The sequence below is a fragment of the Hylobates moloch genome, unplaced genomic scaffold (genome assembly GCF_009828535.3).
Source record: "Hylobates moloch isolate HMO894 unplaced genomic scaffold, HMol_V3 SCAFFOLD_4, whole genome shotgun sequence".
In the NCBI taxonomy this organism is placed as follows: Eukaryota; Metazoa; Chordata; class Mammalia; order Primates; family Hylobatidae; genus Hylobates; species Hylobates moloch.
Window position 1 is genome coordinate 29,988,907 of NW_026652279.1, and position 26,630 is coordinate 30,015,536.

At 57.4% G+C, this 26,630-nt stretch overlaps 1 protein-coding gene across 13 annotated transcripts in view; it reads right to left on the minus strand.

Moving 5' to 3' along the window:
* IQSEC1 (IQ motif and Sec7 domain ArfGEF 1) overlaps nucleotides 1–26,630 on the minus strand; it is a 394,136-nt gene that overhangs the window by 15,826 nt on the left and 351,680 nt on the right. For all 13 annotated transcript variants that reach the window (XM_032149766.2, XM_032149767.2, XM_058437296.1 and 10 more), the window contains 7 exons: nucleotides 22,234–23,483; nucleotides 11,445–11,606; nucleotides 8,982–9,104; nucleotides 7,296–7,462; nucleotides 2,407–2,546; nucleotides 1,916–1,945; nucleotides 223–348 (listed from right to left, as the gene is read on the minus strand). In XM_032149766.2, coding sequence (XP_032005657.1) covers nucleotides 223–348; nucleotides 1,916–1,945; nucleotides 2,407–2,546; nucleotides 7,296–7,462; nucleotides 8,982–9,104; nucleotides 11,445–11,606; nucleotides 22,234–23,483 — 1,998 coding nt within the window. The remainder of the gene's footprint in view (nucleotides 1–222; nucleotides 349–1,915; nucleotides 1,946–2,406; nucleotides 2,547–7,295; nucleotides 7,463–8,981; nucleotides 9,105–11,444; nucleotides 11,607–22,233; nucleotides 23,484–26,630) is intronic.

The following is a 26,630-nucleotide window of genomic DNA, read 5'->3' on the forward strand; positions in this document are numbered from 1 at the left end:
GGCTCTGGAAACAGCTGACACTAAAGCCAAAGATCCCCCTCTGGACCTGTATATGAGCCAATGAAGTCTGTCTCCACGTGCATCAGTGTGAAAGACACCAGGCAAACCCTCCCTTTTGCACCCCCACATGCATGCACATCTTCCCCATGCAGACAGCCAGACGTGGACCCTGGGCTCAGGCTTGAGGTCCCTGCTACGATGCCTTGTGGGTGAGCCACATACCACCAGGAGGTCGTTGAACAGGAAGATTTCTCGCTGGTGTAGTCCGAGTTTCTGGGGCTTGTTTGGGTCTGGAACCTCAAAAAGCCGGCAGTAGCAGACCAACCGACGGTGGGGCAGAGAGAGCACCTGTGTGGGGAGAGGCTGTCCTGCCACGGCCGCCCAGCTCTCCTCTAGGAGCCCTGGGGGCCGCAGTGGAGAATTCTAGCCCTTCAAGCTAGAAACCCGGCGCATAGGCCTTGAGTTCAAAAATGCCTTCCCTCACAGACAATGAAGAGCAGATGTGTCTTTTGGCTCATGGCAGTTTCCTGTACTCTGTTCTCAGGAGCCACTATTTAAAATCCCGTATCTCTGCTCTCCTGAAGGACTAGGGACGTGCCCCTGCTTCTGCTGAGACCTCTTTTCCATTCTTCTGGGCAGGTACCAGGCTTCTTAAACTATCATGTTCACCTGGGAGCCTCTGGCCAGACAGCGAGTCACATTTGGAGTCCCCACAATGTGCCGGTCATACACATGAGGCCACTCAGCCCTGCAAAAGTCTTTACAGAGAGAATCTACTCTAGATGAGGAAAAACTGAGGCACAGAAGTAACGACAAAACCAGGAAGTGGCAGAGCCAGGATCCAATTCCAGGCCCCAGGACTTTTCCCACCCTACCAAGCCTCCCTATAAAAGATTCCTATGGTTCTGATGCCTGAAAGACTCTCCAAAATCCTGAGCCAGCAGCCAGGATTTTGGAGAGCCACTCTGTGGCACTTGCCCTGGCCCTGTCCTCCGCTCCCCACATCTACCCTGAACATGCCCCTGACAGCTCATGCAAGCTCCCAACATGGTCATAGCTCCAGCTGCCCTTGAGGCCCAATGCCTCAGGGCGAGGGATGAGCCATCAGGGCCTGGCTCTGGGAGTGCCCAGGTTCATGCAGGACGGGGGAGACGGTCAAAGGGGTGGGATCCCCGGGATCACTGTCCTGAGGCCAGGGGCTTGCCTCTGCCAGGGGCGCTCTAGGCCAGGGCTACCTGAGTTTGGCACATCTGGGCGTTAAAATGAGGGGGGGGAAATGTGGCCCAGCCTGGGGGGCTCAGGTTGCAAAGGTGTGAAGGAGAGAGAATGGGAGGGTTCGGGGAGCATGGGCTGGAGGTGTGAGGGGCCTGGTCTCTTGCAGGGGAAGCTGGGGAGGGTGAGGGCAGGCAGAGCTGCTTTCAGGACTGAGGGACAACGCCAGTCCATAAGGAGGGTCATGGCGAGCGGCCCAGTCACCCTGTGTGCATGTGTCCTGGGGCGTGTGGGCACACCACAAAGCTATGGCAGAGGACGGGTCCTGGGGGTGAGGAGGCAGGCACTGGGAGAGCCTGGGGCATGGGATGTGGGGGACAGAGCACAGAGCAGGGCCGGCTAGCGGACAGGGCAGGGCCTCAGAGGACACATCAGAGTCTGTTTCAGGCGCAGGGTCTGGGGGCTGGGCTCAACAGGGCGTCGACAAGAGGGAGCAGGAGTCTCCCCTGACACCACAGCCTCAGGGCCTGCAGAGATCTGAGGCTGGGGTAATTACGAACATCTGATTCCTCAGCACCCCAGCAATGAACTCAAGCAGCCAGCACTTGGGCTCTGAGAGCCTGGGGAGCCAGCGGACTGGCTGATGCTGGGCCTCCCCAGGGCGGCGGGCTACCCACAAAGGTAAAAGCAGAGAAATACTCACACAGCCGAGCCCAGGATGCAGGGATCCGATCTGCGGGAGAATGTGAAACCAACAAAAGGGTGTTCATGTTTCAAAGCCACACCCGGGCCAATGCTGCAAGTGCCCCCTCCCTACATGTCCCCTTGGGATCCACCCAGCCAGTATGTGGGGGACCCACTCTCTCTGGCAGAGCTCTCTGAGGGGTCCCAGGGTACTCCCGGACCACCCAGGAAAGCCTGCCAGTGTCAGGGGCCCAGAACTCAGCCACTGCACAACCCTGGCCTGCTGGATTATTAAGAGCCTCAGCTCTCTTCAGATTGTAACGCAGAGCCAATAGCTGTTATTCCCAAATATGACAGGAGACACTCGAAAAAACCCCAAGCCCTGGCAGAATTCACCAGCCCTGCTGGAAGGGACCACACGGAGTGGGGTGGGTGGGAGTGAGAAGGCCTGGCAGGCAGCCCCGCCTGGGTGGTGCTGAGGCCCACCACGTACCAGGGCCTATCACATACCGGCTTCTTCCCCACAATGAGCTTCTCCACCTTCTGCACCTGGGACACATGGTCCTCATTGGTCTTCAGCTCTCGCTTACGGATCCGTTCATAGATCCCGATCAGCATCTCCCGGGGAATGTCCTCACCATCGTCCACACCTGGGTAGGGAATGCAGCTGGGTATCAGGGTGGGCCCCAGGCTCACTCGATTTACCAGTTTCTAAAGCAAATCAGAGGAGCAAACCTTCCACCAGATCCAACAGAACCAAAGAACTCCCAGGCAGGCCCACAGCAACAGGACATTTTCAGTCAACACAAATTTCCTCAGTCCTCCTACCAGAACGGGCCCAATACATCTGACCTGGTCTAGTAGGCGATGGGTGTCAGGGGCTGAGCCACCTCTAAGCCATGTTCAGAGGGCTTTATAAATGCTACCATGCTCCATGCTAACCATAGCCCTTTGAAGTGGGTATAATCATCTCCATTCCACAGATGGGAAGACTGAGGCTGAGGTGTGGGAAGGTTGGAGTATAGGGAAGCTGGGGTTTGTGAGTTTGGGCTCTGATGGACCTGGCGCCACATCCTACTTTCACCCTTACTAGCTGTGTGACTACGGGCGAGTGACTGCCTCACCCATGCTTGGTGTCCTCCTCTATAACAGGTTGCCCACAGCACAGGCTTGTTGTGAGGAAACGAGGGGTGCCTGGGGCATACCCAGCTCTGCATCTGAGCGGTGAGAGTGCTGCAGTGGTTGCTGTTGCTGGCCCACATCACGCGGGCAGAGGCTGGAGGCCAGGCTCTGACCCAGGGCTGCCCTAACCACAAGCACACACCGCTTCTTTCTTCCTCCCCACTCTGAAAACTGCTGTGAGCAGAGAAACAACGCTGTATATGTGGGAAATGCAAACTTGTTTTGCAGTGAGCTCCACCCTCACCCCTCTGCCAGGCTGTAGTCCAAAGGGCTACAGGGCTTGGGGAACACGGACCTCCCACAGATGGCTGGCAGGACAGGAGATGCTCCAACTCGGGGTAGGCAACCTGGCAATGCCTGTCCAAATGACAAGTTCTAGCACCCTCTAGTCCACTGACTGCATTTGGGGAACTTATCCCATGGGAAATGAGACACATACAACGTTATCACAGCACTGTTTCCAAATGGCAAAAGGCTGGAAGTAACCCGTGTACCCATTAACAGGGGAGTGCTCACCAATCATCCCACATCAGCACGACAGACTACTTACTACGCACCTGCCAAGAACAGTGAAGAAGGCCACAGTAAAGCACATGGGCCGTTTCTCTTAGATTTAGTAAGTGGGAAAAGCAAGGTGCAAAGTAGCAGGGGATAAAACCATTCCTGCATATGTGCACTTGCATGAGCGGAGCACAACTAGGGGGCACAGCCAGGAGAAGCCAAAATCGAAGACCTTCAGGGGCAGAGGCTATGCCCTGAGCAGGCGGGGCAGGATGGGAGGGAAACTGCTAGCCACCTTCCAGTATTTTTTATTTTTATTTTCCTAAATAGACATTATTTTTAGAGCAGTTGTAGGTTCTCAGCAAAATTGAGCAGAAAGCAGACTTCCCATGTATGCCCTGCCCCCCGACACAGCCTTCCCCGCTGTCGCCATCCTCACCAGAGTGCTCCATTGGCACAATGATGAGCCTACACGGACGCATCAGCGTCACCCGAGGTCCACGTTTTAGATTAGGGTCCACTCCGGGTGCTGTGATTCTGTGGGTTTGGGCAAACGTAGAATGACCCTTATCCACCATTATAGCACCACGCAGAACAGTGTCACTGCCCTAAAAATCCTCTGAGCTCTACATACCCATCCTCCCCTCCCCCAGCTCCTGGCAGCCACTCATCCTTTTCCTGTCTCCATAGTTTTGCCTTTTCCAGAATGTCATAGAGTTGGAATCACGTAGCACGCAGCCTGTTCAGACTGGCCTGTTTCACTCAGTGCTACACACTTAAGGTTCCTCCACATCTCTTCGTGGTCAGTAGCTCACTTCTCTTTCGTGCTGAGCACTATTCCACTGTCTGGAGGCACGCAGTTTATTTATCCCCTCACCTGCTCAAGGACGTCTGGTGGTTGCCACGTTTTGACAGTTTTGAATAGAGCTGCTATAAGCATCCATGTGCAGGTTTTTCCGTGGGCCTAAGTTTTCAGTTCATTTGGGTAAATATCAAGGAGCACACCTGCTGGATCATATTACTTTCTGGCTTTCAAACTATGTGAATATCCATTCAAAAAATAAATTAAAAAATTAAAAAAAAAAAACTTTAAAAACAAGGAAAGACTCCTGGACTGGCTTCCATGGTGAGCTACTCCGCCTTCACAGTCCTCCAGCCCCCAGGGCTCTCCCGCTGCGGGACCCACTGGACAAACTGGGCTGACCCACTCCAGAGAGGATGTGTGTTGGGGTGGGGGTGAGGATTTCCCTATCAAAAGGACAAGCTGTCCATGCACTCAGCACAGAGCACCAGGCTGGCTCCGGGAGTCAAAAGACCTGCCTGGCCTCAGCCATTTCTTGGTTGATGTGACCCTGGGCAGGTCCCTTCCTTCTCTGAGCCCTGGTCACCCCTTCTGAAGTGAGGAAGATGAGAAAGAACGTCCCTGAGCTCCAGACTGAAAAGAGGTGACTTGGTGGGGACAGCCCAGGCTTGGGAGACAGAACCTGCAGCTCCCTTCTTGGGAATGGGGTGCTCAGGCCCTTCCATGGGAAGTGGGGAGGCTCCTGCCACCCTGTCATCCAGACAGCTGGCAGGACTGGGTGCAACCATGGACAGGAACCAGAGCCGCTGCCACTGGGGTACGGACTGGCCACCACCTGACTCAGCAGCCCTGCCCCGCCAAGCCTTCTCTACTCTAGGCCAGTCATTTCTGGTTCCTCCTGTTATGTCTCATCCAGCATGTCCCAGATGACATGCAGGCGGTTCTAAAGAAAGAAAACCTGGCCAGGCACAGTGGCTCAAGCCTTTAATCCCAGCACTTTGGGAGGCCAAGGTGGGAGGATCATTTGAGGCCAAGGAGTTCAAGACCAGCCTGGGCAACATAGTGAGACCCTACCTCTAGAAAAAATAAACATTAAAAATTAGCCAGGCATGGCAGTTCGCGCCTGTGGTCTCAGCTACCTGGCAGGCTGAGGCAGGAGGATCTCTTGAGCCTGGGAGGTCAAGGATGAAGTGAGATATGATTGCACCACTGCACTCCAGCCTGTGCGACAGAGGAAGACCGTGTCTAAATAAATAAATAAAATAAATGTAAACAAATTAGAGACCCTCAAACTGTCCCTGGGCTGCCAGAGGGACCTCTAAATATAAATAAATAAATAAATAAATAAATAAATAAATAAATAAATAAATACATACATACATACATACATACATACATACATAAATAAAATAAATTAAATCAGAGACCCTCAAACTCCCCCTCAGCTGCCGATAGCATGTAGCACACAGCTCGCTTTCCTGGAGGCGATGAATGGCCAGCCTGCATCAGGGGTCATGTGGAGGTCTGTGAATCCCAGAAACAGGTTTGGCCCCATGAGAAGGGAGGCTCAGGATGAGAGAGGCCCCGGGTGGATGTAGAGGAGGCCCCGGCCTCCTGGCTGCTGCTTGGACACCTGGGCCTGGGAGTGCATCTGTTGTACCATCAAAGTGTCCACTGGTGGCCCTCGGGAGCTCTCTAGATGCCTTGGTTCCTAGGAACTACAGACTTGACGGACTTGGGGCCTGCGATGCCCCTCAGACCTTGCAGGAGGCCACATGCAGTAACTGCTGGGTGCAGGGAATGGCTGTCCATGAGCTCTAAGCCATGCCCCAGCCTGCTCAGCGCCCCTTCCTGCCTCCCAAGGGAGGTGGCAGAACCACTCAGGTCTTGGAGCCTAGCTCAGGTGCCATCTCCCTGAGGCCTCTGCTACCTGGGTTTCCCGCCACACAGGGGAAGGGGAGGGCACCTGAAGACCCCGGAGTGGAGCTGGAGCTGCTCCCTGGAGAGTGACCCTGTTCAAGGAGAAGGGACGGCAGAACCACCGTTGAATAAACTAGGAATGAACAGCTTTGTCAGCTCCACACGCTCTTAGAGCCAGGCTGGATTCACACTGGCTCTTCTTTGCTTTTACAAATAGTGACAACCTTTCCAAGGAACCCTCAGTCCCTGTTCTTTCAACCCACCCTCAGCTCTTGCAGCCAGGGTTCCCACAGGGACTGAGTGATGCTGTGCCTTCCTCCTTCCTTCCGGGGACCCCGGGACACACAAGGGACACACTGGGCCGGCATGGAGCCACCTGGGAGAAGGTCACGGCCTTTTAGCTCCCTTCCTGTCTCTGATCACGCAAGGAGGCCTCGCTTCCCGTAGACTCTGCACCCACACCTCCCAGCACATGCCCACCTCCCCGAGGGCAGGGAGCTGGGTCTGCACTCCTGCGCCAGCAGCCGGAAGCCACACTGGCTAGAACTCAGCAGCATGCTTTCTTTTCGTTGCAAAGAAAAGAAAGAATGTATAATTACTTTATACATGTGGCAAATGCTACTCATTCTCCATTTACAGTAGCAATATCAAGTCCCCTTTTAAAATACATACTTTTAGGTAAAGACACAAAGAAAAAGGCCAATTTCATCCTTCAAGGACAAGCTAACAGTCACCTTCTCCGTGAGGAAGGTTTCCCAACACCTCGAGACCCTGGCCTGTGTCATGCAGCCTGTGTCCCACGGGGGCTCCTCTAAGGCAGTGCTCTTTCCAGTCATCTGTGCTCCCCAAAGACCCCCCCCATGCCAGACCCTGGACTGCTGGAGCACAGCTCCCCAGCTGGAGGCTGCCTCATGCCCCTTACACCTGGGGACGGCCTGGCTGGAGCAGGTGCTGGAGCAAATCTGTGGTTGGCCGACCGCCTGAGACAGCTCACCTCGGAGGTTCTTGATGAAGTCCTCCAGCTTCATTTTCCGCTCGGGCTTGACATTGGGGCTGTACATGTCGGTGTTCAGCAGGATGATAGCGAAGGCCAGGATGAAAATGGTGTCTGGGTTCCGGAACTGCCGCACCACCCCGGGGTTGCAGATGCAGTAGCGCTGGCTGCGGGCCGGGAGGGAGGGGGTCAGGACCACGGCGCAGCAAGTGACACGGCCCCTCTCCCACCAGCTGAGGCTGTCACGTGCTGCTGAGCCTCAGCTCCTGCTTCTGGTGAGCGAGGATCACACCTGCCTGTCGGAATCGGCCCCGACTACTCACTCGCCCTCCTCACTCTACTGCAGTCCCTCCTACCTGGATTTTAGCCGGGCACACAGCCATCCTGGGGAGGACTACATTTCCCAGCTCCCGGGAGCTCAGAGTAGCCACACCACCACGTTCAGCCCATGGGATGTGAACAGATGTGATGTGAGTACCTGTAAGGCTGGGCCCCCTCCCCGCTGCCTCCAATGGGGACATCACAGTGGGTGTCGGGCCTGCCCTCCGGGACCTTGAGGTGAAAGCAGCCAGGGGCACCTCCACACCAGCTCAGAGGGAGAAGCACTCCGCCTTGTCTCAGCCATGGCTACTGAGGGGCCTCAGGTTCAACAGCTGTGGACCGACCGCTGCAAGAACACCCCCTGTCCTGAAGTCAGCCCACTTGCCGTTCCCGCTGCCACCCCAGGAGCCCCTCCACTGGTGACTCATGGAGGGGCAGGTGACAAGAGGCAGGGACAGAGTAGAGGAGCCAGGCAAAGTACCGGGACTGAGGCTCAGGAGCCCAGCTTAGTGCCCTCCCCTCCAGGAAGCCGTCCTGGAAGGAAGTGGGTGTACCTTGCCTCCTGCCAGGGCCCTGGGGTTGTCCTCCCTCTGTGTCCTCCATCCTCCTGGCCTCACCACCAGTGCGGAGCCCAGAGGGCTGGGTCAGCAGCTGACCTGTGCCACCCACACCCAGCACCAAACATGCAGGCTCCTACACAGCCAGTCTGCAAGTGATCCCAGAATGGATGACTGCGTAGTGACTGCAAGCTCACTGTTGTGTCAGGAACTGGGCTAAGTGTGCCCACATGTCCTGTGTCATTTCATCCTTGCACCTCTTTCTAGGGTATGTGCTGTTGTTATTCAATTTCACAGGTGAAGAAATGAGGCACAGAGAAGTTAAGTAACCAGCACAGGGCCACACAGCCGGTAAGTGGTGGAGTCCGTGACTGAACCAGGCATCTGGCTGTCTGGCTTGTGCTCTGAGTCACTGTGAATGAGCAAATGAATGACTAGATAAATGGACTTGTGGATGAATGCAGAGCTCGGGGGGAATTAGAGGAAGAACATTCAGAATCCTGATTTGAACAGCCAGAATCCTAGGAGTCACAATCATAACCTCTTTCAACTTCAGTTTCCTCATCTTCACAATTAGAATAATCGGTACAGTCTTCTCCATCCCCACCACCTCACAATGGCTGAAAGAAGCCCCACACAGTGCCTGGAACACAGGAGGGGCCAGTACGATCACCCCCAAAACAACATTCAGGGACACCTGGCCCTGTCTAGGGATGGCGGGGATGTTGTCTTTGGTCCATCCTCGGGCCCTGAAGCTGGGGACACCATCCTCCCCTGATGCAGCAGCCCCAGCCAGCCCGGGCCCCACCTGAACGCCTCGATGAGCCGCTCCACTTTCTGAGCCTCCCCTTGGACACGGATGTGCGCCTGGAATTTCCTGAGGGCCTCGTCCAGCTCCATGGTAGAGAAGTCCATCTCGTCCACCACACAGCTGGAATAGAGACAGCCTCGCATAAGCACCCCTTGCAGGTGCGACACGCCCAGCCCACACCCAGGTGGTGGTGCCTGGAGCCCCGGCAATGGACTGCCTCCTGGCAGGGAGGGCCCCTGCCTGGCTCCAGCCAATCAGCCAAGAGCCCTCAGAATACAGCAAAAAGACCTCCAGGCTTCCGGGGAGCCCACGAAGCCCCTGGAACTGTAGGGAAGCGCGTGTGCCTATATTTATGTGGGCAGTTTTCCCAGTGGGGCAGAGCATATGGTTATCTGGATCAAAGCCCTTCCCCAGAGACAAGCATTTTTAAGCACAGCCCTCACCAGGCACACAGTAGACGCTACCGTAAGTCTCCTCTCCTTCTGCATGGGGTTGGGGAGTTCGCTGCTATTTTCACAGTGAGGAAAGGGGAGCCCAGGGTGTTGACTTTCAGAATAAGCCTATTCTCTTGTGGGGAGAGTATCGGGGTGGTGAGCTGGGTTTTGCAGGTGCTTTTCCAGGGACTTGAAAGGGCCATGCACCCTCATCTGTGGGGCAGGGCCTGGAGGGGCGGCTGATGAATGGTCTCTACATTCTTCCCATGGCCCTGCCCCTGGCACACCCTTCCAGTCCCTCCTATGGTGACCCCTGAACAGAGAAGATGGGGTCTGCACTAGGAGCCCTGGGGCAGGCTCCAGCTTCTGGCCTAGCTCCTTAATGACGCTGCGGTCACTCCCATGGGGCAGAGGCCTGGCCACACAGGGCCTGACCCCTCTCTCAGGGCCATCCCCACATGGGGGCAATGCAGCTGCTCCCACCCTCTTCCGAGCGCTCAAGGCCTCCTGGGGCAACAGCCTTGGAGGTGGCTTCGGAGCAGTGGGGAGAGGGCAAGCAGGGAGCAGGCAGGAGGATTTGCTGAGCAACAGGAGCAGCGGCCCTGCAGATGCCTGGTGTGATGGCCCGGGGGAGCCAGCCACTTCCTGAGGCCACTGCTATTTTCTGACATGAGGAGAACAATGTGCGGATTTCCTAAGGACCAGGGACCGGCTTGGAGCGGGGAGTTGGGGCAGCACAGGAATGGCTGCAGAGGATGGGGGTGGGAGCTGGACATTTACCAAGGAGCTCATGGGCTTTCCCCTGGATCCTTCCTCATGCCTGCTTCAAAGAGGGGAGGGGGCAGTAGTCACCCTAACGATACAGCAGGCTTCTCCAGGTGCTCAGCAGAGAGAAAGATGCCCGGCCTGTGCATGCTTGGCCAACCAAGGGCACAGATATTCTGCTGGTGCCTGCCATGTGCTGGCCACACTTAGCCTCCTGGGTGTGGGGCGGGGACTACATGAGTGCCTGTGTATGTGAGTCCATGTGTATGGGGGTGTGTGCCCCCCCCGCCCAGGCCAGCCCCTCCCACTCTGAGCCTTGGTTTCCCCACCCATGAGACAAAAAGGGCGACGGCACCCGCTGCCTCCTAGGGAGAAGCAGCAGAGATGACAGGTGCACTGGCCAGCCCCAGGGAATGTGAGGCCTCGTGCTCCAGGGGCTGCTGCTCCCGGGCACCTGCTCCCCAGCCCTCGTTGGTCCCCTCAGCTGCTCATGGGCAGGGCTGGGTGGCTAGAAGGGACTGCCCCTGGATGGCCAGCACTTCACCCTGCTCTATGCTCTTCCTGGCCCACCGTTCTGGCTCAGGGAGTTGGGAACCCATTTTTCTGCAGGCTTACAAGTAGCTGAGAGTGCTATGCTCACCAGCTCTCTGAGCTGAGGGGAGCTGTGGAATCAGGAGGTGGGGGCAGGACGTACAACCCAAATATCCCAGCTGGGAGAATGAGGCAGGGGCAGAGTGTGGCACGGGCTGCCCACGGGGAGGCAGGTCACTTGATCTGGCTCCCCACCACTCTCCCCAGGGGTGAGTCAGGAGCAGACAGGGCATGCAGTCCATGCAGGAGGACAACAGCCAGGCCAGGGGAAGGGGCTCTGACATCCAGCTGCCTGCTCCTGCCAGCCCTGCCATGAGAGGCTGCAGGAACGTGGGTCACTGAGGGCTGCGATGCTTGGTGCTGGGTTGGATCAACCGTGCTTAGGGATAGAGGGGAGGGAGGGGCCAAGGGTGCATGCCAGAGTGTGGGCGGACAGGCAGTAGGGTCCGCATGTGGGATGGTGTTGGAGGGCAGGTGCCCACCTGCGTGCTGGGCAGATGTGGGGCATCTGCATGTGTGTGTCTAGGAGTTAGGAAGAGAGAAGGGGGGGCCCACCACATGTCCCAGCAAGTAGGGTGGGCCTGGCCCTGTGTGTGCCCATGTGTAACACAGGGTGCATAAGGGCACGTGTGGAATCAGGTCCGCCCCCCCGTGCCCACACAGAACTCACTCGAGCACGTCGCGGTTGAACTGCTTCTGCCGGTTGCCCAGGAACTCTCCAATCATCTGCCGGCTGAGGCCCTTGCGCTGCAGCAGGAAGTGGGCCACCCCGACGGGCGTGTCGGGCACAAAGCCACGCTCGATGAGGTACTGGACTCCCTTCTCAGGCTTCCTGGGGTAGGACGAAAGGCACACTCAGCCCCAGCTGCCCGGCTGCTGGCCAGGCACCTGGAGGGGATCTCCGCTCAGTGGACGGTCGACGTTCTCCCTCCCTGCCCACCTGCACCGGCCCTCATCCCTGTAGGCATTCAGGGGTCTCTAGTTCCATCTCCTGTCTGGGTGGGAACTCAAGAGCCCAGGCTGGCACCAGAAGACCCTGGGCTCCAGGCATCCTGCCCTGTCCCAAAACCCAAATGTGGGGGACCTGGTACAAACGCCTTCACCTAGACTCACCCAGACCTTGTACAAAGAATGGGCTGGGCTGACTGCAGGGGTGCTTCTGTGGGAGCTGGAGCTGGACCATCACTCCCCTGCCCTGCCTACAGCCCCTTCTCGGCTGCCCGGCACTGGCCCCAGACTCCCGCACACACATTCAGAACTGGGTTCCCTGTCCAGCCCAACTCCCTGCTCCCCTCAATGTGAAAGCCGCCATGCCAGGCTGCACTTCTGAGCAGACTGGAACCCTCCGCCTGCCAACGGGTAATAAAGGACAGCAACCACAGCACCAGCGGGGAGAAATCGCTCTGTGCCACTGCTGTTGAGGCGCCCTGTGCACACTAATTCACTCAATTCCCACTCCAGGAGCTCAGCACTCTGGTTACCTGCAGTGCTCAGGAGCCCAGACTCGGGAGCCCGACAGCCGTTATATAACCTTCCAGGGGTCCTGGCTTCCCCTGCTGTAAACACTGAGGAAGTAGTCAGACGCCTGCAACGACGCACTCAGTAAGCACCATGAAAGGTTTCTATGCCGATTCCCAATACATGGGAGAGTGATGAAGGTGGAGGAAGGCAGCGTTTCTAGCTGGAGGTCACAGCACCAGTGGCAGGGCTGGCCCTGCAGGGCTGAGTGTGTCCACTGGAGACCAGACCCCCAGCGCATGGGTCATTCCGCTGGCTCAAGCTTCTCGGTGCCCAAGGTGCGTGCAGAACCAGGCCTGGGCAGGGATGCGCATGGGGCACGTGTGTCGTGGGCTGATGGGGCCTAGCGCCAGGCCAGAGCACACCAGGTCTGCACCTGGCCAGGTGCCTGTAGGGCCAGGCAGGCTGCGGGGACATGGCACTGACCTTGCTGCTCACACCAGCCCTGGGAGCAGGCCCTGCCCCACTGCGGCACTCCGGCCTTGTGAGCCCTGGCAGGCCCCTTCTCCCTTCGGGCCTCAGACGTCCTGCCCATCTTGTGGTAGGTCTCTTGCTTGGCTGACCTGGCAGGGTGGTCTTGGTGGTCAAAGGGAGAGATTGGACCAGGAGTGGTAGCTCACACCTGTAATTCCAGCACTTCAGGAAGCTGAAGAAGGTGGATCACGTGAGGTCAGGGGTTCCAGACCAGCCTGGACAACATGGTGAAACCCCATCTCTACTAAAAATCCAAAATTAGCCAGGCATGGTGGCTCATACCTGAAATCCCAGCTACTTGGGAGGCTGAGGCAGGAAAATCATTTGAACTCAGGAGGCACAGGTTATAGTGAGCCGAGATTGTACCACTGCACTCCAGCCTGGGCGACAGAGCAAGACTCCATGTCAAAAAAAAAAAAAAAAGGGAGACAGGCTGGTGTGAGAGGGCTTTGAAAATGGCCACATATGTGACCCTGGAGGATGGGTGTCCTCTGTGGAGTTTGCCAGGCCACTCAGGGAGCTGTATGGAGCCATCAGGCCAGACTGGCTCCATGTCCCCTTGGCCTGAGTCCTCAGAGTCACTGAGGGCTGTCAAGTGGTTGGGGACACCCTCCAGGGACACGTGCTTCCTCAAGAGTCCATGAGGAGCCCAGTGTGGCTTGGGCCCCCTTGCCTCATGGCATACCCAGAACCTGTGCTGCGGTGTAATCGGCCAGGTCATCCACTAACTGGGGGGCCAGGCCTCACCCCTTGCCCCAGCAGGTAGAAGTCAGCATTCTTCTGTCCCCTGGGTGGGGGGAATGGACATGAAAGCCGGTGTCCACCTGCCCCATAACCTGCACAGTTCCCGGCTGACAGCAGTGCCCTACAGACACTGCATTTCCACGTGCAAGTGAAAGGAAGCCTCCTGGCTGCAAGGTGACCCTGCTATTTTTATCCCAGGATGGCCACGCCCCTAAGCTTGTCCCCAGGAGTGTGGCAGGGAGCAGACACCAGCCAGCTTGGTCCTGGCACAGAAGTGGTAATGGAGTGGCCCGGGTCCCTACCTGTTCCAGGGACCCAGGATAGAAGGACCAGGGTTTCACTGTTCACAAGATCACATGCCTCGCTATGATTCAGGGGTCTCCAAACAAGAACTGCTCCAATGCCCCAGGCCTCTACAGCCAAGGCCAGAGCAGATTCTGGGTCCTCACCATCCTGCTCCATGCCAGCACCAGCCCACACCCTTCTCTCCCTCCCTCAGCTTCCAGGTGAGGGGTTGCCATGGCTCACCTACAGTTGGGTTTTCTTTGGCCCACACGCTGTTAACAAAAAGAATTCTAGTTAGTTACCAATATTTAAAAACTGGAAGAGTGCACAAAAAATCTGGATTTCTGGCTTCTGAAAAATCAGACCTTCTGGCATCCCTGGGCCTATGCTCCCTGGCCTCCATGGCAGTGACTGGGGGAGCTGGACTGGGCTACCCCCACCCCCTGCTGCCTGGTCCCTTCCCCACACAGGTGCATGCTCTGACTCCACCCAGGCTGTCTGGTCCCTCCAGGCCACTGCTGCAGTGACCAGGTCCAGGCCCAGCCAGGTCCCGCCTTCTGTCACTTCCCCGGGCAGCGGCTGCTCTTTTTTTGCCCCCATCCACCCTCTGGTGTTGATGTGCCACATCCAGGGACTTCCAGGACAAGGCTCCTTGGCCCTGGAGGTGCTCAGAGCACAGAGGGAAGAGGGGAAGGTGCTGTGGGAAGCGGGCATGCGGGATCTTCAGGATTAGGTGAGCACCATGTGTCTGCTGGGCCAGGCACGTCTTGGTGAACACTGGCTGGGAGTAGGCCGTGGGCCCCTGTGGGTACAGCTGAGAGGCCTAGTCTGGGCAGGGGGCAAGGGACAGAGACTGAGGGATCAGGCAATTTTCTGGGAAGAGGTGACAGTGAGGACAAAGGCGCTGAGGTGGGTGGGGAGACCTGAGAGGCTATTCCAGGGTTGAGCACAGGGACCCTGGGGGAAGGTGAAGGGGGCAGTGGGCCGGTGGGCAGACTGCACGTGCAGCAGGCCATGGAGAGGGGTCTGGCTTTCTCCCGAGTGGGCTGAGAAGCCCCAGTGTGTGGTGAAGAGGGTGGTGATGGGGGTCCTAAGTCCACACAAGCGATGCCATGCTGGGGAGATCGTGGGCCAGGGCCCAGCTGGCAGCTGAGTGAGGGGCTCCTGTGGGCACCTGGCCATGCTGCAGCAGAGGTGGGAGGGGGCTGGGTTGAGGACGCAGTCTGAGGGCAGAGGTGTCAATATTTGCTGATGGATCTGGGTGGGGGTGGCTGAGGTGGGGGCAGTGGAGATAGGAGCAAGAAGGACAAGGAGCAGTGAGCACAGGATGGCATCAGCTTTTAGCCTGAACCTAGTGCAGGGGATGGATTCCACCCGGCAGGCCTCAAGGGGATACCGCAGAAGTGAGGATGCTCAGTGAGGGGGCCTGGGCCAGTGATGAGGAGCTCGCCACTGACCTCAGGGGAATTGGGGAGGAGCTGCAGCTGGACAGTCAGGGCCGGCTCCCAGGTGGGGCTGGGAGTCTCCGCAAAGCTCCCTGCAGGAGTGACAGGCCCTCAACAGCCTCCCTGACAGCAGACGGCCGGGGCACTGGGCATTTACTGCTGGGAATCCCCTGCCATTGGGACTTTGCTACCCTCCCCTACTGCTAGCCCGTGTAATGAAGCCCTTCCTTCCCCAATCTGTCCTTGGTGGCCCTGCTGGGTGGCGAGTTCTCCATCCACCTGTGCCCTGCCTCACAGAGCTCCACGAGGTCTGCCAAGCATCACACAGGCTGAAGGTGGGCCTTTGGTGTGGGCTTGGACCCCCACCGCCTCCTCTCGCGGCAGGACATGCTTCAGCCACTGAACTGTGAGCTGAGGGGTCTGTGTCACTTCAAGGGGGAAGCTGTGAGGTCCCCTATGGACACCCACCTCCTTCATTCATTCCACAAACATTTATCGAGCACCTACCCTGGCTAGGTGCTATGCTAGCACAGTTATGGTCCCCATCCTCAAAAAACATTCTTTCTAGTTAGAGAGGGATACAGAAGGAGATAAAGTCCAAGAATACAGAAATATGCTACAGTACAAGCATCAGGGGCATGGCTGGGAGAGCCAGAAGCCCACACTTCGGTCTCAGCTCCACTTCTGGCTGGGCAACCCAGGGTGAGTAACTTAGCCTTTCTGTGTCTCTGTATAATGGGGATGACAACAGTTCACACAACAGTTACTGTGAAGAATTCATGAGTTCGTACTCATAAATTACCATGCCACAGGCCTCAGAAATCATTTCAGGCTTCACAGCTGGAAGGAGAGGCCCGGGCTAGAAGAACTCAACCAGGGTGATGCCACAGAAAGCTGGGACGGCATCGACTTCAGCTGGAAGGGGCAGAAAGACGGGCAGGAAAGCCCGCCCTGATGCGATGGCATTGAGCCTGGGCAGAGCGCCAGGAAGAGGGTCCCTGGTGGAGGGAACGGCCAATGCAAAAGCCTTGACAGGTAACAAAATGGGGGCACAGAAGGGTCAAAAAACTGGGTCCAGGTTGCCCAGCAAGATGAAGGGTGCTGGGACTTATAATCCATGCTTCTGCCCCAGAAGTCCCTAAAAATTCCCTCTACCCTCCGGATGCCCTTCCTGCTGCTGAAAGTCCACTCCGTCCAACTCTGCAGTCACCCCATCCCCACAGTCCCTCTGTGTATATCCGTTACTCTTTCTTTAGCTCTTCTTGGTTCCACCCTGTAAGGACCCAGCATTAACAGGTGCTGCCTGCAACATTCTCACCATTTATACCTGACCTACCTCTGTACCCCCGGCCCTGCTGCCCCCTAAAATGCCCCAGCAGGCAGTGTAGTTGAAGCCTCCTGGCTCCATCCCTGCTGTATGCTCCCAGGTCTGGCCACAGCTGCCTCCTCTAAAGCTGGCTGAGCCAGCTTTTCCTCACATCAGATGCCGATTCAGATTCAAGTGTGACAGGTGAGCACAGATTGCACCAGTCACTTCCTGCACACACATCTCTCATTGTCTTTCAGCTGCAAGCTGAGCTGCTGGTGGGAAGAGTGAGCTGTGTGAGGCTCTGAGGAAGAGCCACTGCAAGGTTGTGGATTGCACGTGGGGAACACCTACCTGCTGGAGCCAAGCACTGAGTGCTTACCCTGGTATTTTCCCAGCAGGGGTGTGCAAGATCCAGAAAAGGGTTCTCTCTCTCTAAGACACGGGTCTCACTATGTTGCCTAGACTGGCCTCAAACTCCTAGTTTCAAGTGATCCTCCCGCCTCAGCCTCCCAAGCAGCTGGGACCACAGGCATGTGCCATTGTGCCTGGCTCCAGTCCTTTTTAACTGTTCAGGATGCCTAAGAGATGTGGAAGTGGATGGATGCCCAAGCACCTAGCTTCAGCCTCCAGGTTTCCCAGCCTACCCTCCAGCTCAGGCCCTAAGACCCAGTGGGCAGATTCTACTCTCTGCTCCAGGCCAGTCAGAGCCCTGCATCCTGCTTGCCCAAGTAAGTGGTTCAGGGAGAGGCACGAGAGCCAGAAGGAGCCGATGAGGGGAGGAGAATCTCTCTTCCTCCCACTGGGGTTGCCTTGAGGTCGGACTACAGGCCTGGGGTTCTCTGACAGCCCTCCTGCCCTGGGTCAGGGAGGATCTGGCAAAGGGCAGGGCCAACCCTGAGGTAGGTGGAGCCAAGAAATACCCGGGACTTTTCAGGTCCATGAACCAGTAAAGCCTCTTTGCTTAACCCAGTTTGATAGAGTTCCTGTCACATGCAACAGAGAAGGCCATGATTAACGCAGAGACCAACACAGGGTTTGGAGTGCCCGAGGATCTCCGTGGTCAGAGGTCTGAGCCCTGGTAACTGTTAACTGCTTTTGGGGGTGAGGATAGACTCACCAAATTCAGCATTCAGTGAGTCCCTGCACACCTGGATATGCCCTTCCAATGCAGCAACCCAGACTCAAGTCCCCCGAGGGTCCTGCAGAGAGGTGCCACTTCCAGCCTTTCCTACACTGCTAGGGCCAGCAAGCTCACCACCTCCAGAGGCTGCCTGCTCCATCCAGCTCTGACTTTTACACCGCACTTTCTGGTAGCGTGAACCCAAGTGGCTTCCCTGGTATCGATCCCAGAGAGAAGGCAGGAGAATCACCCTCTGAAGTGTGGCAAGCACCCCCTGCAGGGCTTCCCTTGGCACTGTCTTCTTCTCCGAGACTCAGCACCAGCCACCTCAGACCCAGGCTAGGGCTCGGGATCCTGGGCTGCGGGTAGCATCAAGGGCCACAGGCCACAGTGGCCTGTGTCTAGGGGAGGGGGGTCCCAACCTCCAAAGACCCAGCTCAAAGTGCTCCTAAGAGAGCCCATCCTTTACACCATCAGCACCACAGGCTACAGGAGCAGCACTGCACATCCTCTGGGCCCAGCACTTCTGGTGTGTGGCCTTGAGCTTGGGCCTGGGCTCTCAGCCTGGCTGCCTGCACCTACGCTTCCCAGGATGGCTGTGGGGATTCAGTGAGATAATAGGCGGAAGGTGTTCGGCATGGGGCCTGGTGCTTGGTCCAGGCTCTGCACAGGCTGGCGCTGCTCACTGCTATTTTTATCAATGACAGCAGACACGTTAAACACAAGGAGCACAGAGCTGGAGCGTGCAGATCAAGGGCACTCTCCGAGCCCTGTTCCCACAGGTGGAGGGGAATGGCCCCCTGGGGGCGCTGGAAGGGTGAAACAGCCACACTCCCTGCAGGATTCCAGCGACAGCATCCCCTGACTCCCTTCTGCAGTAGCTCTAGCAGGTAGATGGGACCCGAGGCTGCTGGGCCCCAGGGGCTGGGCGCCGAGTGTAGGGGAGGACAGGTTCACAGAAGGGGGCTGCCTCCAGGTACAGGGCCCTGTGCTGGAAGGGCCTCAGAAGCCCCTGTGAAAAGCTCCTAGCCAAGTAGTCCAACCACACTGTCACACCAGGTGGCCACCCAAGCCCTGTGTACATGTTTCTCAGAGACAAGCTTCTCACTCCTTTTTGAGGGTGCCCGTGTCATCATGAAGCAGCTCTGGGGCCAAGGATGCTCTTGCAGAGGTGGGAGAGGTCTGGCATGGCTCACCTGTGACAAGGTCACCTGGGCTCATTCCAGGCAGGAATGTGACAGAGAGAAAGTGGACGTGGCCAGGCATGTACCCCTGAGGGTGTGTACCAGGTACAGGAGCACAAGATGCTGCGGTGGGGTTCCAATGTGGAGATGACAGACTCAGTGAGGTCCCTGCTGGGCACCTGCCCCAGCTCCACGTGCTGCAGGGCTGCATGGCCTCCCACAAATGGTGTGGCTCTGCCTCCTGGACCCAGTTTACAGATCTGTCACCCAGTGAGGAGGTAGGGAGCCCAGGGCTATACCTGTGGTAGCAGTTCCTACATCATGGATTTTAAGAGGATGTGTTCAGGAGCCAAGTGGCCAGGCTGTGATGTCCCTAGTCACCTACCAACTGTGTGAGACTCAGCTCACCCACTGCACAGGGGAACATGCATTAGCATGTGACAGGCCCTGGGAACCGCGCCTGGCGCACCGTCAGCACATGGAAGGATTAGCTATTCTCGTTATTTCTGCCTGCTTGGCCCATCACAATGCCTGTTTGGGTCTTCCTAAAGCCCAGCCCTGGAAGCTCCCTTCCCTTGGCACTCACTCTGGACACAGAAGCCCTCGCTGACCACAACAGCTGCCATCCACTGCACAAATATGTTCCAGGTGCAGGCAGTGAGGCTCAGAGAGTTCAGGGAGTTGCCCCAGGTCCCGCAGCTGATAGGTGGCAGAGCCAGGGCTGAAACTCTCCTGCCTCTGGCTCCTGCACCCCTGCCCTCCCGCAGCACCGCCAGCCAGATCAGCTGTGTGGCTGTCAGCTGGGCCGGGTGGGAGTAAGCGGCAGTAAGAGGAACATCTGGACGCCTGGTAGACCTCGGCAACCCCCGGGATGCCCTCCCCACCAACCCACACCACTTTCTCAAGCTTCGTTTCTGTTCTTCCTCCCCGCTTGCTGCTGGCTCTCCCACTTTGGTACATGATTCCCTTAAAGGGGGCGTCCCCCCAGACAGAGGCCTGTGCCAGGAATGCTCACTGCTTTATTGCTGGGAAGGGGTGGGAACTGAGAGCTGTGCTGGAGGCTGGAAAGGCCGGGACATACCACCCCGCAGGGAGAGAAGTGGAGGTGGTACACAGGCGCAGGGCCAGAGAAAGGGAAGGGAAAGGGCAGTTCCTACTTCAACTAAAAACGTGCCTAGCTAAGACCCAGCAATTCCACTTCCAGCCATCTGATCTAGAGGCCTGCCGGGCGTGTGTGTAAGGATCACAACCACTGTCACACTAGTGCTAGTTATGAAAAGCTAGAAGCAACAGGCCAAATAACCTACAGGCACAGCGGGGACTACCACTCAGCAGGAGCAAGGTAGCCTGTGTATAGAGCCCAGCGATACCCTCATAAGACAATGTCACAGTCCCAAGCCCTGAGTGATGTCAGCAAGGATCCAATAGTAGCAGCTAATACATAGTAAGGCCCTATCCTGTGCCACGTCCTGCTCTCAGCACTTCACACAGACCAACGCTTCACCCTCACCACCCTGGGAGGAGGGTGCCCCTGGCATCAGCCCATTTCACAGATGCAGCCACTGTGGGACGGGGGGTTATGCTGCCCAAGGACATAGAGATAGGACAGGGGACAGCCAGGATTTAAAGCCAGGCAGCCGAAGCCTCAAGCTGTGTTCTTAACCATGGCTGTCTAGAGTTCCCAGGAGTGCACACAAATGCACAGGAAAAAAAGTCTGGAAGGAGAGACTGCAACATGCTGAGTCCAAGAGGATGTTATCCTGAGCTGCAAGGCATGCATTTTCTGTGAAGAACGTATTCACGTGCTACACAGATAATTAGAAGTTAACTGAATAAGAAAGAATCTACACAGACCAAAGCTGGCTGGTTGAGGGAGGTGGTTTTTCCTGGTTTCCTGTCTCCCCACTGCTGGCCTCCACCTGTCCACTCTGCAGGGACCCCTGGTTATCCCAGCCTCCCCTCTAGGGAACATGGGCCTGGGTCGAGAGATGATCCTGGAGCTGGGCTGTGCCCAGGAGCAGTGGGGACAGACTTCAGGGACCGTGTCAGGTGGGCCAGCAGGACGCAACCCTCCCCTGTCCAGCGCATTGCTCTGGCCGTGGCCTGTGCAGCAGTGAGAGCAGCCGTACTCTGCAGCAAGCCACAGGCAGATCACAGGCTCAGGAGAGAGCATCCTGGTAGATGAGATGTCCAAGACTCTTTGTTCTTAGCTAAGCAAACCAGTAAGCCACTGCCCCAAGTGAATGCACCATTCCCCAGAGGCTCTTCCTGAGACAGGCCTGACACCCCAAGATAGTGCTTCCATGTGTCCCCGGAATGGTTCAAAAGCACCATCTCCCCCAGTCTAGGAGAGAACAGGGGGCAGACAGAACAGGGACTCAGCTCAGGCACTGGCTTTGAGGTGGCCAGGTCCCACTGCGCCATTCAACACCCTAGTTTGACCTTCTGGGAAAACTGTCGTCTGCCCCTGGCTCCCTGGATGTGTGTCAGGAACCACCAGCCCAGGGGAGTTGGTGCCAGGCCAGCATCTGATGAGGTCAAATCCCAGTGGCCCAGGGAGTGGAAATAACGAGAAATCTCAGGTTGGACAGGAGCCTGCACATCCCCCAGGCCAAGTGCTCAGCCCTCCTCCCCTTCCTCTTGCTGTTTTTGGCTGTGCTAAGAATAGTCTGCTTTAAATACCCATCGCTCCTTGGATCTGCTCTCAGGATGGTCGACGGCACCTTTCCAGGACCCCCTTGGGGAGCAGCCACTCCATGAACCCAACTCATGCATCTCCCCAAGACCCCCAGACACAGCCCTGGGTCTGGCCTGCATCTGTCTGAGTTCCTTCCGTCCAGGACACGGTTCTGGGTCTGGCCAGCAACTGCCCCTGAGCACTCCTACCCCCAGACATGGCCTCAGGTCTGGCCTGCCGTCCCCAACAAGACACAGCCCTGGGTCTCACCTGTCTGCCCCTGCCCCCACACTGACACAACTGGTCATACCCCTGCTCAAAGGCCTTTGTGTCCCACATCACCCCTAGGCCTGACATCCAAAGTTGGGCAGGGCATGGCCCAACATACTCCACTCGCTATGGTGGACTTGGGGGTGATGGGACGGAAGGGCCTGGGACTCAAGTTGCTTCAGCACAGAAAGCTCCCATTCTGCCCCTGCTCAGCCTGTGTTGTGTTGCTGTCCCCACCAGCAGTCCCAGGAGGGGCTGGGCCTCAGCGCACAGGCTAGCACCGTCCTAGCCACTGACCTTGTGTGGCAGCTTCCTATGCTCATAGGCCATGTTGGACCTCAAGCTCCGTGCTTGGAAGGATGCAGCCACGCCCACCCGCCGAGGCCCAGCAAGCCACAGCTGCCCACCCTGAAGGGTCACCCACGGTACTCACTTGTTGAAGAGGTTCAGGCCAATGCGGTAGTGCCTCTTGCGGATGACATCGTTGCTAAAGGCAGGCGAGTCCCAGCTGTTGCGGGCCTCCTTGTGGTAGGTCTGCTTGCTGAGCGTCTGCTCCCGCAGGCTGTCACGGGACGATGACTCGGAGCTGCAGTTGATGGTGTCGTTGGAGTTGGACGTGCTGTTGATGCTGTCATTGTCACCATCTGAGTAGTCTGACTCAGACTTGCTCTGCCGGTTGGCCGAGCCATTGATGGCCAAGTGGCTGTCCAGGGGCCTGGGGGGCCGGGGCCGCAACTCAGGCTCCTCCCGGGGGAGGCTCTTAGGGGCGCCGCTGTGGGGACCATGCTTGGGGCTGCCCTGCTGCCCGCCGAGGCTGCGCTCGTAAGCACTCTGCCTCTTGAGCGAGCCCCGCTCCGAGCGGTCACTGAGGTCCACAGAGCTGTCGCTGGGTGGCTCGATGGTGAGCAGCGGGAGATGCTCCACCCGCAGCCGCTGCTCCTGCCGCTCCAGCGACGGCGTGCTCCGGCAGCTCGTGTCCGTGTCGGCCTTGTCCTCTTTGTGGGCCAGGGCCCAGTAGTCTGGAGCTGCGCCCCCAGCCCGTAGCCGCAGGTCTGACTCGGTGCTGGACGGCCGGTCCCCTGCCTGCGAGAGGGGCAGAGGGGGCGACAGCTCCTCCTCATCGATGTACAGGGTGACATCACTGTACGAGGCCGTCATCTCGTCCAGTTTGCGGTGGTCCATGCTGTGCAGTGCTGTCTGGGGTTCAGTGTCCCGGGCCCGCGCCGCATCCAGGGCCGGTGCCTCTTCAGTGTGCAGGCTGCGGCAGTTGAGGGCATCGTCGATGGACTCGGCCAGTGATTTCACTTGCCTAGAGAAGGCATCCTCCAGCTCGGTGATGGCGTCTGCAAAGTCGCTGGAGGGGGCCGGAGACTTGAGGGTGGTCGGCTCGCTGAGGTCACCACACTCAGGGGGCACCAGGGCTCCCAGCTGGGAGCCGTCGTTAGTCACTGAGACCTGCTTCCCCTCGAAGTAGGAGCTGTGCACTTTCTCAGGCCCCTCAAAGGAGAACTGCATCCTCATGTTGGACAGCACAATCCGGCGTGACATGCGGTTCTCTGACATGGAGCTGCGCAAGCGCTCAAAGTTCTTGTTCATCTGGTACTGGCGAAACGCCGTCTGGATGGTGCGGGCCGCATGGCGGGTTACCAGGCGCCCCCCATACTTTCGTTCTAGCATCTCCACCTGGGGGTGGGAGAGGAGAATGAGAACAGCCCTGCATGTAGGCACAGTACAACATCTACCAAACTCCTTCCCACTTCCTAGCCACGTGGCTGTGTGACCTGGGAAGGTCCCAAAGTTGGTCAAAGCAACTGCTGAGGGATGGTGGTGGGCTTATGCAAAATATGAGTCCCGACGTCAAACTGGATAGAGAAGCACCAAGTTAAAATGAGTGCGACCATGTTTTTCCTCTCTCAGACCTTTTTTTTTTTTTTTTTTTTTGAGACAGAGTCTCGCTCTGTCGCCTAGGCTGGAGTGCAATGGAGCGATCTCAGTTCACTGCAACCTCCGCCTCCTGGGTTCAGACGATCCTCCTGCCTCAACCTCCTGAGTAGATGGGATTACAGACACCCACCACCACGCCCAACTAATTTTTGTATGTTTAGTAGAGACGGGGTTGCACCATGTTGGCCAGGCTGGTCTTGAACTCCTGACCTCAGGTGATCCACGGGCCTCGGCCTCCCAAAGTGCTGGGATTACAGGCATGAGCCAACATGCAGGGCCTCAGAAACTTTAAAAGGCAGTGAGATACACTATGTTGAGTGTCCCCAGTGTCTTGGGTCACAGAAGCCCCTGGCCCTGGTGCATCTTGAGGTATGCCATCTAACGAAACCCATTTGGAGACCCTGGAAGAAGTATGCACAGTTCAAGAGACAGGCTAAAGATCCTAGCAAGGCCCACAGGCTTCTGGACTCATTTTCTTTCCACAGCACCAACCAGGCAGCTCTTGTGGCCAGAGGGGTCACTGAGTTTCAGGGAGACCTATGGGGTTTGCTGCACTGAGAAGCAGGCTTCGAGGCCAGGTGCCTGAGTTCTAATCCAGGCTATGCCCCCTTGGTAGCTGGGTGACCCAGAGTAAGCACTGAGCCCATGTGGTTCCTCAGTTTCCTCATCTATTAAATGGGGTAGCGCTGGGACCTGCCTCCTATGACTGTGGTGAGCCTGGGAGACAGAGGCCAAGGGCTGACACATGCCAAGCAGGGGGGCAGCTGGGCTGGAAGGACCCTCAGCTGCATTCTGGGAAGGGATTTACAGTTTGTAAAGCCCCCAAGCTCCCTTGCTCTACAGATGGGCAAACTGTGGCCCAGAGAAGAGACTCAACACATACTCAAGAGGCCTCCAGGCTCCGGAGCTGGCTTTCCCTCATGAGCACTGCCATTCCTGATGGCTCGTCTGGCCTGCACGGCTCGTTCCTGTGAGGGCTGGGCTACATGCAGGGAGGGGGCGGGGTGAACCCCAGGCGCTTCAGTGGGACACACAGACCTCCTGAATTCCTGAGGCACCCGTGACCAAGGAGGGCCCTGAGGGCCTCTCCCTGCACCTTGCTCCTGAGTGGACGATGAACACACTCCTGCGGCCAAGATAAGGAATTGGCTTCTCCGCCAAGCCAGGCCTCTTGGGGTGCTGGGGTGGCGTGTGCATGTGATGTGGGGCTAGGAGCCAGGCAAAGCGCTGCACCTGCCTGTATGGTCCCAGATGCCCACTACATGCTGGGCATCACGTCACACCTGGAGGTGGAATGGGAGGCATGGAGGTCCTTGCCCTCGAGGAGCGAGGGGTCTGTCAAGGAGAGCAGGCAGCCGCAGGTGCAGAACTGAAATAATGCCAAACAGACATCCAGCAAATCGAAGGCTGCAGCCTGCACCAGGGAGACTGGCTCAGGGCCACGCAGGGCCTTGCACGCCCATGCGTGCTGCCTGGCTCTGGGTGGTCCCAGCAGGCTGGGTGGAGGAGAAGAGCTAGGGGGGCTTGGGGGAGCAGATCAAAATGACTTTTCCAATCCCAGGCCAGAGTCTGTTTTCTCTCTCGCCCTGTCACTGAACGCCATCCAAGAAATGACCTCACTTCCACAACTGTAAGCAGAAGTTTCTATTTTTGGGGTTGTGAGTGGAGCTTAGAAAGCCCCTGGGGCCGATAAGAGGCCCGAGGCTGGGATCTAGGAAGCCTTTCTTCCCTCACTGTACCTTGTGGGCGGCACAAGTGTGAGGACCTCCAGCTCAGGCCTAGAGCTCCCCGCAAGGCCTTCTCACCTGCTGGCTCCGGACCTCGCAGACCAGGCAGCCACCCTGTTTTCCTGAGACCTCCTGCCCAAACCTGTGTGTGTTGGGGGCGAAGGGACTTCAGGAAGGCAGTAATGGGCTCTGCATTTGTTCACCAGAGCCCCTGGCAGTTCCTCCCCTAGGGGGACGCACATGGACCTGGGGCTACTCTTCCTCGTCCCCAGACTTACCGTGGGTCATTCTTCTTTCTGGGATGGAACTGTTGCCAGGCCCGGTCGAAAAGTTTCCTGGGACCCAATGGAGGGGATTCTACTAACATGTGCCCATCTACTATGTGTGCTGGGGACCCCCATGCCCTCATCCCACCTCACAGCAGCTTCTGCTCTCCCAAGGGGTTTCGCTACCCCACTTCTCAGCAAGGACAAGATGCTCAGCGGAGGGAAGACACTCAGCGGAGGGAAGCCGCTGCCCCAGGGCACATGGTTCCTGCACAGAGGAGTCGACCCCGTGGTCAGGGCTCCCCCATCCGGCCCTCACTTGTCCCTTCAAGGGAAACTTCTGAGCAGTGCAGAAGAGGAACCGGGAAGAATGCCCTTCAGCAAAGCAAACTGTCACTTTTCGACGACACAGGGACAGTACCTGACACACACTCAAGTTTCCTGCTTCAGGGACAGAAAGCCACTGGAGGGCACAGTGGGCCAGGGGCCAGAAGAGCACAGGAGACCAGCCCTTGGGCTCCTTTCACTAAAACGGACTCTGTGTTATCCAGACTTAAAACTCCTCATGGAATCAGGCACCTTACTTTTTCATCTGGTGATTCCCATGCAATCTGTCCCATTCCCACTTTTGCTGAGCTTTCCAGGAAGCTCAGTGGAGCATCAAATGCTCAGTGGCCCTTGATGTCGCCTCCTCCCTCTTACCTCTTTGGCACCTCTTCCAGGCCTTCCTTTCCATCTCACACACCCGGCAGCCTTTGCATCAGCTGTTGCCTCTTCCTGGAACAGCCAGCTCTAATGCCACCTTAAAGAGGTCTTCCCAACCAGCGTTACCCAATGCTGTTGCCTCCCGTAGCCGCCCTATTTCTTTCCCCAATTTTTAGAATCCCTAGAGT